The sequence below is a fragment of the Impatiens glandulifera genome, chromosome 4 (genome assembly GCF_907164915.1).
Source record: "Impatiens glandulifera chromosome 4, dImpGla2.1, whole genome shotgun sequence".
In the NCBI taxonomy this organism is placed as follows: Eukaryota; Viridiplantae; Streptophyta; class Magnoliopsida; order Ericales; family Balsaminaceae; genus Impatiens; species Impatiens glandulifera.
The window spans coordinates 6,679,687-6,692,121 of NC_061865.1; the positions used below are offsets into that span (position 1 = coordinate 6,679,687).

A 12,435-nucleotide genomic window follows, 5' to 3' on the forward strand; every position below is an offset into this window, starting at 1 on the left:
AGATATAGTTTAATCGGTGAATTGAATTATTTGATAATTGAAAAAAATGATAGAATTGTTTTATCTTTGAATTTTTTTTAAATTTATGATTTTTTTTGAGAAAAACATTGTTTTAAGAATTTCATAAAATAAAGTATTTTAAAATTTTAATTCATAAATGAAAGTGACTTGATTTTTAGAATGATAGATATATCCTAATTATAATATTTAAAAGTAATTAGAAAGAGCTATTTTAATGTTGGTTATTTAGGATGTTTTTAAGATTTTTTTAAAAAAAATATTTAATGAAAAGTAAGTTATTTGAATTTTAGTTAATTTAAATGTTAAAAAAATTGATAAGTAGATTTTGATAAATAAATAAAAACCCACCATCAAATAATAGAAAATAGTTAAGGATTTGAAAAAAATAGTACATATATAATTATAAAATTATTTGAGAGGCCTTATTTTTCAAATATTAATTTAGATAGATATACCTAGATTAAACATATATTTTGAGCAGGATTCTAAATATAAGACTTTTACCAGCCTTAATCTAAACAAAAAATATGTTGTTAAAATTTAAAGATAGTAGTAATCTTGTTTTTACCAAACCAAAAAATAAAAAAGAAATGTGTTACAACTACAAATTTAAAGATATCTTAATAGAGATACAAAGATTAATAATAATAAAAAGATTAATAGATAGAACAAAATTTCCTTTTAGGAGTTGTAGTCATCAGATGTTATGCTGATACTTCAGTAACACCAACCACCTTAGATTTTGATTCCTTTCTAATTTTCTTGTATGCCGGAACATCTCTTCCAGTCTTCTTTGACTTGCGTTTCTTTGAGGAAATTCGGTCTACTTTTGGCTCCTCGGAGGCTTCTTCTTTTTCTTCATCTGATTGTATCGCTGTTGAGTCGGGCTCAATAACTGACATCCCCATGAGGGTGTAGTCCAAAAGAAATGTACTTCGCTGGAGCCTGTCTATTCTACTGAAATGCCTCTGAGAATAAGGTATTAGACCTTCCAAAATTTCGCCAATTCCTTTTATCTGTAATAAAAAACGCTTGTGTTTATAATACGCAACAAAATTTACATTTGGCATACAAAATCTAATGAAAAAAACTAATCCATAGTCCACAAAATTCAGAAATTTGCCTCAAACTTTTAACAATCTTAAGCCCAAGACTCTGTATTCCTAAATAAAAATGAAAAAAAGAACTGATGAAGTGATTTGTCCTAAATAACCTTATTTTAGGTTTTGGATGAAAAATGTCAACAAATTTACGCATATATGTCTAATTAAATCACACTTCTCATACCATACCAAACAAAACAAAACAAAAAAACACTTCCTACTTTTGATAGTTTTTCAATGGAACCATGATTGTGACACAGTATTAGTTTCCAAATAGGTATGAATTCAATTCTCCACTTATGAACATGATTAATAGCACAAGACAATTTGCATTTTCATTCGTTCAACATTTCAACTATCCATGTTAGATTCTCTTCCTAGAATTGCAGATATTTGAACGACATCTAGAGACAAATTATTGCCCACCTAGTAGTGTAAGTAATTCAAACATATATGGAATTTCAGGATATAAAACCGTTATATTAGGAAGAGTGAGAGCAAGCAAGCAAGAAAGAAACGCACCTCAATAATTTCGGTAGGGGGCAAAATACTGAAAGCCTTGTAAAGCACAAAGTGTGCTATATGACAAAACCTTGGCTTTGTATTCCATTCTCTAGCATATTCAAATAGTAGATGGAAATTTTCCTTGTCAAGGGAACGAAGGGCTTTATCTAATCGGCCATCAACCTCCCTCTTCCTGCAAATGCATTCAATCCAAATTTTTACACATAAAAGACAAAACAGATGAGTTTCTTCCTCGACTATAATGAAAAAAAGACAATTTCGCTAACCTGCAGAGTTCGGAAAATAATTCAAAGAGTCGGCGAGGTCTGCGCAGTTCAAATGCTATTTGAATAGCTTTGGTGAAGTTGGCATCTGTTACAGCATTTTCTAATTCTTGCCCTTTCAAAATCTCTTCCTCCTGCACATCAGGAAAAAATCATGAAAACTTTTTGAAAGTAATGATTGATCATAACATAAACAATGAAGTCATTGGAAACACTTTTGTTTATGTATTTGGATCAGGTTAATCAGTGCCGGACTAGGTTTAGTTTCTAAATGTGATCACACAATAGAACCTTGTTCGTTTGGGGTTTTGAAAAAGTGGGTTATTTGGATAAAAAGTCTTAAAGGTACTAACTAATATATAATGATTTATTTTTCAAGAAATAGAGGGTATTTTAGTATTTTGGTTGATTATTTGAATAGAGTGATTGCTTAGAGGATAGATAAAATGGTTATTTATTTGAGGATTTTTTAAATAACCACAACAGAACTAGGCCAAATGTAAGCTCCTACAGAAAAATGTACAAATAATGACTGAAATTGTATTGAGTTCCAACGAAAAATAATGATGTCTCACTTCTTCACGGAAAGCTTCCTCTTTATCAAAAGCAGTCGAATCATTCCACAAATTAACAACTGCATCACTGCCACCAGTTGCTATCATCTCTGTTTCCTTGCCAACTGCTAATGCCCATACCTGCATAACACATTAGAAAAGTAAAAAGTAGAAGCCAATTAGCAAAAATAATAATGTCAAATTATTCAAATATTGTATAAACATTGTTTGTATTACTCAACTTTATCAATACAAACTTTAAGATTTCAACACAAAATTATATATGACAATTGCGAGGGCGTGAAGATGTACTCAGATAATAAAAAAAAAATCAAGATATCAGATTCTCTATAATATACATAAATAGAGCAAAAAATCAAACACATCCATATTGCCAGCAGGCAAATCATGATTTGCTTTACTTTTCTCTAATGAATAAAATAAGTCAATCGTAGAATGGAATATACAATAAGTAATGTAAAGAAACCTAAAAGATTCACAACCTTGTCCTCATGCTGATCAAAAGTTGCAATGCACTCATTAGTTTTTACTGTCCAAAGCTTTAATAAACCATCAGCGCCTGCACACAACATTTAGGCATGTCGGAATGGTACCAAAAAAGAGAGATTATTCCAGATAGATATAACATGTCAAATTACCACAAGATACAAATTGAGTCCCTCGAGTGATAAAGGATGCCCTGTAAACACTTGAGGTATGCCCTTCAAAAGTTTTTAGACATGAACCATCAGATATAGCCCAGATCTTTATCGTTTTATCTCCTGATGCAGTAATAACACATTGATCAACTGGAGAAAACTCTACAGACCAAATCCCTCTCTTGTGTCCTTTTAGAGTAACCGCAAGTACCAGATCTGGAAGCCTCCACACACAGGCAGTTCGGTCCTAACCATCAAGAGTTTATCAAATTGTCACGAATTGTTGATTTAAGAGACTGAAGAGCAAAATGCACTGTGAGCAAGCAAAATAATGTTCTTTTTTCTCATATAGAATTTGCATATCCTATTTTCGAAAGCTATTTTATTTAGGAAATGAAAACATAAAACTTAATTTGAAGAAAAAATTATTGAGTTATTTCAACTTTTGCCATGACGATGCCTATCTCTTTCTCACACACACACATAAATGTAAAAACTTCAACAAGCATCATGATGAAAGACATGCTTCTAGAACTGAAAAGGGTGCATTTGGTCGGAACAGAATTGGAAGAAAATGAAATGAAGTATTAATTTCAATAAATATTTGAAATATAGAAAGGAATATTTCCCAAAGAGAAAATTAGAATTTCAATTAAGTTTAACAATAAAAATCCATGAAGATTGAACAACTCCTAGCCCATTGAAACTACTATTCTACCAAACTTTTTCACTTTCTTCTAACCAACACAAAAATGTTATATTCCCCTCTATTAGTTTGCTTAGAACTTATCCATCTAATCAAAACACATTTAAGAAATCCATGTTTCATTGATATTTTCTACTTTAATATATCTAACATGAACTCTAAAGAAACTATTCACAAAGATGAGCCCGTAAGATTATAATCATGCTACAGTTTCTAACCTGAGAACCACTGCAAGCAAGACTATCATTTGGGGCAACAGCGACAGAGTTTATATCTTTATCATGTGCAGCAACAACTGCTTTTGCTTTTAAATTATTGACATCATCATCTGAGGTGCCATCCAAATTCCATACTTTCAAGGTACGGTCACTGCAAAAGAATATATGAAACAGTTCATCATTCACCAATTATTTCTTATTGCTAACTATAACAATGATAACTGAAACGATTAAGCAATCTTAGCGTCACAATAACAAACTAGTGTTTGCATGATATGATAGTTAATGAAGTTTGACATGGATAGGTATACAAGATGACAATAAATCGTAATCCACAGAAACATGCTTGCAAAACTTTACACCAATTTAGCAAACACCCACCTGCTGCCACTAATAAAGAAGTTTCTATGTTTCTTTGAGAAGGCCACAGCTCCAACTGCACCCATGTGACCTGCACCAACTCCAATGCAATTTCCAGTGTTCGCTTCCCATAACCTAACCTATAAACATTGTTTAGTTATTAATAAAAAGAACAAAATTCATAAATGGAGTCACATGGTAAATATCTAAATAAATAAGTGAAAATAGGAACTGGATAACTGTCAAGACAAATGAAAAATAGATAACATGACTACTGATGTAGAAGAATGAACCTACAGTATTGTCCTTGCTTCCTGTTACGATAAGTGTTTCACCCGAACTTGTCACACAAGTATCAAGACATAGAACAATGTCTTTATGGCCTGATAGCACATAGGAACACGACATTGATGCAAGCTCATACACACGAACCTGCAAAACAAATATATGTTAAGAGGTAAGGCAATAAATGCAACCAATTCTAAAATCCTTCCAACACTTGTGTGTTCCGAAGACTGCTAACACAAAAAGTGATGAGATCACTAACAGCTGTACTGATCAGACTATATGAAGTCTTTACTCAGAATGGTAGTAACGAACATGGGATAAAGATTAATAAATAAATAATTGATGGCAATCCTTCCCTCCTTTAAAGATTTAAATTTTGAGTTGAAGGGAATATGTACAATAATACGTTTGCTGGAAAGTGGGTAAATAGAAGCTAGCTTACTTGTTCTACACTTGTAGCAACAGCAATAAACTTTTCACTCTCTCCCAAGAATTTCATATCCACAATTTCTTCATTAAATCCTATGAGTCTTTTCGTTAAGGTTAAATCAGAAAAGGCATTGTCATTTTCCGTTAGAGAATAAAAGAGGAATTGTTGGTCAGCTGTGACACATAGTAATCCTTGACCCTGAGGCAACAAGACAGCGGCGGTGAAACCTCTTTTCGCATCCTCATCATCCTGGCTAATGGCCGTAATATCAGAAGTTTTTTGTTCAAAGAGGCATACTGAACTGTTTCACAAAAAAAATATATCAATTAACATCCTTCAGAAAAGAAAAGGCAAAGACGGAATCTTAATCCAAGCTTCATACCTTTTAATCTTGAAATGCGAAAGATAGTAATAAAAGAAAGGATGAAATATATGATCGAAAAAGAACAATTCTAAATAATATTCATGAGAAATAAGAAAAAAATATTTACCCTTCGGAATTCCATAATCGCACAATTCCACGCTCACCAACAGTGAAGAAGTAAACATCTGACGTGTTCGTTTTCTTTTTCACAGTCTTGGATTTCTTTGAATGGATCCATGAAACAAAAGGAGATGAAGAAGAAACCAGGCACACTGCCTCAAGAGCTTCATAAGTTGGAACAGTGATCTTGCAACTATAGTCATGAAGATCCCACACATTTACTACCTGAATAGGATGTATGTGTTAATTTAATACTAACATTACGCTAAACATGAAATTTGCACCAATCTAAAAACTTCTGAAGAAATTTCTCAAAGACAACTTCCACAAGTCATTACTAATAAACTGCTCAAGTTGAATTGATTGTTTTAAGTCTACCAAATGTTCCATGATCTCAAAATAAGCAGGTGGAGAGTTGAACTCATACAAAAAGGTAAAGGTGATGTTTCAAGGTAAGACTCGCGCAAACAAAGGATAAACTATTATGTTATGTGTTAATAATAAACATTCTTAAGAGGACACTTTCTGTAGCACATAGCCATAACACAAAATGAAGATAGATAATCAACCAGGCTGTAAAACAGTAACAAAAGGCCTGGAGATACCCATACTTTAACTTACCAAAGTATTTTTGCATCAACCAGTATATCAACACAAGATTGACATCATGAAACATTTACTCATCTAAAGTAAAATAAGAACTATTAAACAATTAAGAATCTGAACATGCCTTATCTCTTCCAGAGCTTAGCAGAGTCCAACCATCTTCAGATATTTGCAAGGAAGTCACGGTAGAGAAATGTTTTTCTAATGTCGATATACATTTCTTCTTTGTAAGATCCCAGACTCTAATAGTTGAATCATCACTTCCTGAGAAAAGCTACAAACACAATGCAGAATAGCAAAGATATTATCAGTAAATAACATTATCATATAAGTTAATGAATCTAAATCCCATCCTTTATAGTCCCAAATAAAATAACATCATGCAAGATTTTTGAAATAATTAGCAAGCTTGAGAATAACTTGGGAAAATCTAGATAACCAATTGAATGGCTAAAGAAGGGCTCCCAAACAAAACAAAACAAAATGAGTACTTGTAGCTTACCATCAGTTTATTATGATCTGGATGAAACATAACACTAGATACAACCCCTTTATGACCTTTAAAAAAATGTGTGCAAAATCCACCATCTACATCCCACACAAGTACTTTTCTATCAGCACCACCAGTTGCAAGAAGACCACCAGATGCATCACAAGTCATTGCCATAACAGGACCGTCATGTCCCTAAACAAGCAACAACAACAAGAACAAAATGATTCACGACCTATTAATATCATTATAATAAAGTAAAAGTAACTAAGTACCTTCCATGAACGCAAACACTTTAAAGTAGAGAGATCCCAAACTCTAATTTGACGACTATGACTAGCTGAGAAAAGAAGAGTATCATTAGGGCTAAGAGCAAGAGCTGTAACAGCCTCTGAATCGCCTTCAATAATGGATTTGATTGAAGAGTTTGATGAATCAACAATCTTAATCTTGTCGTCACAAGCACATACTATGAAGGAACCATCAGAAGATACTATGAATGGTCCGCCACTATAGAATTGGTTCAGAGACTGAAAACAACGGAAATTCTTCTTCAGAGCAACTGAAGCCATACTACCGAGTAGATTTCTTCAGTTTATGCTAATGATTTCTCCACTGATTATGAAGGATTGAAGAAAGCGGCGGCCGGAATCGTCTTGGATGGAGGAGGCACTGGTTTTGTTATGAAGAGGAGAAGTAATGGGAGATAGAATTAACAAGGGTTTTAGATTTGAGGACTTGTTTGGTTAGAGGAGATACTTCAAAAATTTATAAAAAAAAACCTAAATTCTGAATAGAAAATTTGTTTATTATACCCCCAATGTTATCATATTTATTTTTATTTCTAGACTATTCATTATTTTTCTTTAATTTTACAATTTTTTATAAATATATATTAAAATTAAATATATTACATAAATATTAAAATTAAATTAATTAAACTAAAATTAAAATATATAGTTATGTTAAAAATTAATTATATAAAAACTTAATAATTTAGTCATATAAAATAAAAAATAAAAAGAGGGTCTATATAATCTTAAATTTGAGTAAATTTTTATAAATATTTTAAAATGCATTGAGTTTGGAAAAAAAAAAATTACTCAAATTTTATTTTTTTAATATTTTATTGATATTAATTTAGATAAAATAATTTTTAGTTATATATATTAATAAATTTAATAATATTTATTTATTTAAATTTCTATCCTCTTTCAGTTTTAAAGGAGGTTGGTGTCTATTAGAATTTTTGTAAACGGGTTGATTTGTGCGCTGTTATTTAATATTTATATAATATAATATATTATATTTTAATATATAATATTTAAGTTAATTTTTATTTTTATTATTTTATTTAATATGTTTTATTTTAATTATATATACTATATTTATAAAATTAAGTAATTTATAAATTAAAATAAATAATATGATTAGTTGAAAATATAAATATAATAAGAAAGTGGTTGAGAATATTGGGTATAATAGAATGAATCCTCTCTAATATTTTATTTTTATAAATTTTAAATATTATTATAGTTTTTATAGATAAATGAATTTAAAACTCATATAAAATATTAAAAACTAATAAATATATTAACTATTTTTTCTTACATAAAATATTAATTATTTTTTTTTTAAGAAAAATAATATTTACATAAAAAACTATTAATTATCATAATATTTTTTATAGGTAAATAAATCTATGAATTTGAATGGTAGAGGATTTTTGGGGAGACTGGGCCATCTTGAACATTATGTTATTGAAAATATGTTTTATTTTAATTTATAATATTAAAATTAATTTATATTTTTATTATTTAATTTAATAGGTTTAATTTTAATTATATATATTATATATAATGTTGGTGTGGTAGTCTACATACACCAAATTCACACAAACACTAAGGTAAATGTGTTGAGTTATACTTTATGTAACTGATTTTAAAATTACTAAATTATAAGTAATAAAAAATTAAAATTGTTATTTTTTATGATATATTTTTTTATTTAATATATTTTATTTTAATATTTATATAATATATTTTTATTTATATTTATAATATTTAAGTTAATTTAAAGAAAAGAATATGAAAATATAAATATAATAGGAAATGGATGAAAATATTAGGTATATGACTGTATAGGAATGAATACTATTGAGTTTATATTATATTTTATTTTACAAATGAATTTAAAACTCCTATAAAAATAAATAAATAAATAAACATATTAATTATGTTTTATAAAACAAAACAATATTTACATAGAATAATATTAATCTATATATATATATATAATGCTTAATTTTTAAAGTGTCCGGATTGCCGGGTCGAGAGCTGTGGTTAATTTGGATACTTGGGTCGGATTGTTGGTTGACCCGCCTTTAAATTTAAAACGGTTAAAAATAAAATTAAAAATGCTAGAGGTATGTTTTGAACTTGCAACCTAACAAAACAAGTACAACTCTTTAACCAATTAAGCTACAAAGACTTTATATTTTAAATTCAACACCAAATTTAATAAATGTGAGACGTTTTAATATTAATATAAGTTCAACTTTTTAACTAATTAATCTATATATATATATAATAATGCTTAATTTTTAAAGTATTCGGATTGCCGGGTCGAGAGCTGTGGTTAATTTGGGTCGAATTGTGGATTAACCCGACTTTAAATTTAAAACAGTTAAAAATAAAATTAAAAATGCTAGATTTATATTATTAATTGTGCAAATGAACGGACCATTTATCATCCTATTTATTTTTTCATGTATATTATAGAGAGAGAAACTTTTGGTTAAGAGAGAGAAAGAGGAATTTGAAGACTTTTGAAGAAGATGGCTACAACGAACAACTTGAAGGCTTATTCTGATAGGGCATCAGAAGCAGAGGTCAGATTATAAATGAAATTTATACATCTAATCTAATACATGTATAATCTTGATTGTCTGTGCTTCCGAGAGTTATTGTTTGAACATTCTTTTTGATCTTTGATAGATTTGTATTAGTTTGTTTATTCATGTTTCTTCTGTAAAACATGATTGCTGCTAAAAGTGTAAATGGGTAGGTACACGATAGAAGTTTGATTCATTTTCCATTGAGTATATTTCATGTCTTTCCCTCTAGTGATCTTTGTGATTGTTTTATGCTGTCTCTCTGTTGGCTTGCAAGAGGAAATTCACTTTGATTTCAGTCGTCAGGCCTCTAATTAGCACTAAATTGGCCTCCTCTTGTTGCTGTTTTTTGGAAGAAAGCTAACCTGCTATCAGATTTGTTTAGTACATATGAGAGATGACAGACCTTTGCCCGGAAACAGGGTTTTCTAAGTGCCTACCTTGTTCTTCCATTTCAGACACTGATTTCATTTGTCTCTGTTGTCTTTTCTGTAATATGATTTCCCACTTTTTTGGAAATTATGATTTGCTCCTATTTTACGATTATATGCTTAGAGTTCATTATTTGTCTTCCAGTTGTGAAGAAGACAACAATTTAGACAACATTCTTATGTTTAAATCTACAGGACCGGTTGGAAAGACTTGAAACCTTGATGGTAAAGAAGGAAGGTAATCCGATGACTATATGAATGAAGGTAAATATCAACATATAGTACGAATTATAATATGAATGAGTTCTTTTTATACAGATGAGAATTTGGAATTAAAGAAGGTGGTTAAAGAGCTACAATCAAAGCTTGAAGCTGTACAAGAAAAGGTATAATTTGTTTTGTGTGATTCCCTGAATTAATTTATTTTTTTGATAGACGCATAATTGATGTCGTTAAAAATTGAGTAGGTCTTATGAGTTTCTTTGTAGGAGAAGGTTTGTCTGTTTGGATTGGAATTCTTGGATTACAATTCATTACTGTTATCTAATTAGGGCTTTTGATTTAATAAGCATTTACATTTTATGAAGATCTAATCTAATACTTGAATAGATTTGTATTAGTTTTTTTATTCATGTTTCTTCTGTAAAATATATTGCATGTCTTTCCCTCCAGTGATTTTTGTGATTGTTTTTGAGACTTATCCTTTCCTTATGCTGTCTCTCTGTTGGCTTGTAAGAGGAAATTCGCTTTGATTTCAGCCGTAAGGCCTCCAATTAGCACTAAATTGGCCTCCTCTTGTTGCTGTTTTTGGAAGAATGCTAACCTGCTATCAGATTTGTCTAGTTCATATGAGAGATGAAAATCTTTTGCCCCGATAATAATATCTAAACAGGGTTTCCTAAGTGTCTGCCCTGTTCTTCCATTTCAGACATTGGTTTCATTTGTCTCTGTTTGAAATCATGATGGCTTCTCCATTGTTGCAGGCCCTATGTCTTTTCTGTCATATAATATTCCACTTTTTTGGAAGTTATGATTTGCTCCTCTTTCCGATTATATGCTTAGAGTTCATTATTTGTCTTCCGGTTGTGAAGAAGACAACAATTTAGACAACATTCTTATGTTTAAATCTACAGGACCGGTTGGAAAGACTTGAAGCCTTGCTTGTAAAGAAGGAAGGTAATCTGCTGACTATATGATGAGGGTAAATGTCAACATATAGTACGAATTATAATATGAACGAGTTCTTCTTATACAGATGAGAATTTGGAATTAAAGAAGTTGGTTAAAGAGCTAGAGTCAAAGCTTGAAGCTGTACAAGAAAAGGTATAATTTGTTTTGTGTGATTCCCTGAATTAATTTCTTTTTTTGATAGACGCATAATTGATGCCGTTAAAAATTGAGTAGGTCTTATGAGTTTCTTTGTAGGAGAAGGTTTGTCTGTTTGGATTGGAATTCTCTACTGTTATCTAATTAGGGGTTTTGATTTAATAAGCATTTACACTTTTATGATCTTATAACAACATCTAGCTTGTGACTGACTTATATTGGTAGGCTGGGAAAGAGGCTGAGAAACTTCAAGTTGAGAATGCAAAACTCAAATATCGAATTGTCCATCTTATACGCGCATTAGAAGAAGCTGACGTTAAGAGAAGCTGAGCTATTCTTGAAAAATAGATAGAAACCCTTGTTTCCAAGGTTATAACAACATTTATTTTGTAGGATTCTGATTTCCAATGAGCCACTTTTGGATTTGATTAAGCTTTGTTGTTATTTTCCTTTTTATTGACAGCATTTCTGTATTAAACCATTCAATGTTTCAATTTAGATTCAGGCCCTTTAATTACAGTCAATCTAGGTATGTGTTTTAAACGATATTAGAGTCGGTTCTTGTTTTACAGAAGCTAAATAAATTGAGAATTTAACGGTCAGAATTGATTTGAGACTTGTTTAAAAGTAAAAATGTATCATTCTTGCAACAGTGAAGAAGGATGAATCTCTGTTGGTGTTGGCATCCTTATATTATATATATGTGTAAGTAATTAAGTAGCATTGACAATAACCTAACAAAATGTAAATTTTAATCACCCCTTGGAAGTTCTCAATGCATTTATGGGCATAATGAAAGCATTTTTTAATGAATCAACCAAATTAGGTCTAATAAAACACACTTGATTCATAAATATGAGATATTGAGAGGATGCAATTGTTCAAAATAAATGTATACAAAGCATAACAATAATATGAAATTAATCTCTTTGGCACCTGATACTCTTTTTCTTTTGAATTCATTTTGTCGCATTGAACCATCCATTTTTTAAACCTGATACTCATTTTCTTTCGAATTCATTTTGTTTCGTCCAACCATCCATTGCTCCCGGGCGCCTTGTTTATAGCCAATGGCTGA

At 30.2% G+C, this 12,435-nt stretch overlaps 2 protein-coding genes across 2 annotated transcripts; one reads left to right on the top strand and one right to left on the bottom strand.

Moving 5' to 3' along the window:
- Window positions 1-574: 574 nt before the first annotated feature.
- On the bottom strand, window positions 575-7,395 carry LOC124934446 (transducin beta-like protein 3). The gene is made up of 14 exons (XM_047474981.1): window positions 6,983-7,395; window positions 6,720-6,902; window positions 6,342-6,491; window positions 5,619-5,836; window positions 5,140-5,428; window positions 4,707-4,841; window positions 4,431-4,549; window positions 4,050-4,200; window positions 3,126-3,372; window positions 2,970-3,046; window positions 2,488-2,607; window positions 1,916-2,046; window positions 1,647-1,821; window positions 575-1,037 (listed from the first exon to the last, which is right to left on the bottom strand). Exons 1-14 carry the CDS (start codon window positions 7,277-7,279, stop codon window positions 726-728), a joined length of 2,604 nt encoding a protein of 867 aa, XP_047330937.1. The 5' UTR covers window positions 7,280-7,395; the 3' UTR covers window positions 575-725.
- Window positions 7,396-9,463: 2,068 nt separating this feature from the next.
- Window positions 9,464-11,881, top strand: LOC124936771 (myosin-9). The gene is made up of 6 exons (XM_047477296.1): window positions 9,464-9,597; window positions 10,227-10,269; window positions 10,350-10,417; window positions 11,165-11,207; window positions 11,287-11,354; window positions 11,583-11,881. Exons 1-6 carry the CDS (start codon window positions 9,544-9,546, stop codon window positions 11,685-11,687), a joined length of 381 nt encoding a protein of 126 aa, XP_047333252.1. The 5' UTR covers window positions 9,464-9,543; the 3' UTR covers window positions 11,688-11,881.
- Window positions 11,882-12,435: the final 554 nt, after the last annotated feature.

Coding starts and splice junctions, on each gene's coding strand:
- LOC124934446 (XM_047474981.1), bottom strand. CDS start 7,279: ATGGCTTCAGTTGCTCTGAAGAAGAATTTCCGTTGTTTTCAGTCTCTG. Junction 5,837..6,341: donor TAAGCTCTGGAAGAGATAAG/GCATGTTCAGAT, acceptor CATCCTATTCAG/GTAGTAAATGTGTGGGATCT. Junction 2,608..2,969: donor TTGATCAGCATGAGGACAAG/GTTGTGAATCTT, acceptor TGTGTTATGCAG/GTATGGGCATTAGCAGTTGG.
- LOC124936771 (XM_047477296.1), top strand. CDS start 9,544: ATGGCTACAACGAACAACTTGAAGGCTTATTCTGATAGGGCATCAGAA. Junction 10,418..11,164: donor TTGAAGCTGTACAAGAAAAG/GTATAATTTGTT, acceptor TTAAATCTACAG/GACCGGTTGGAAAGACTTGA. Junction 11,355..11,582: donor TTGAAGCTGTACAAGAAAAG/GTATAATTTGTT, acceptor TTATATTGGTAG/GCTGGGAAAGAGGCTGAGAA.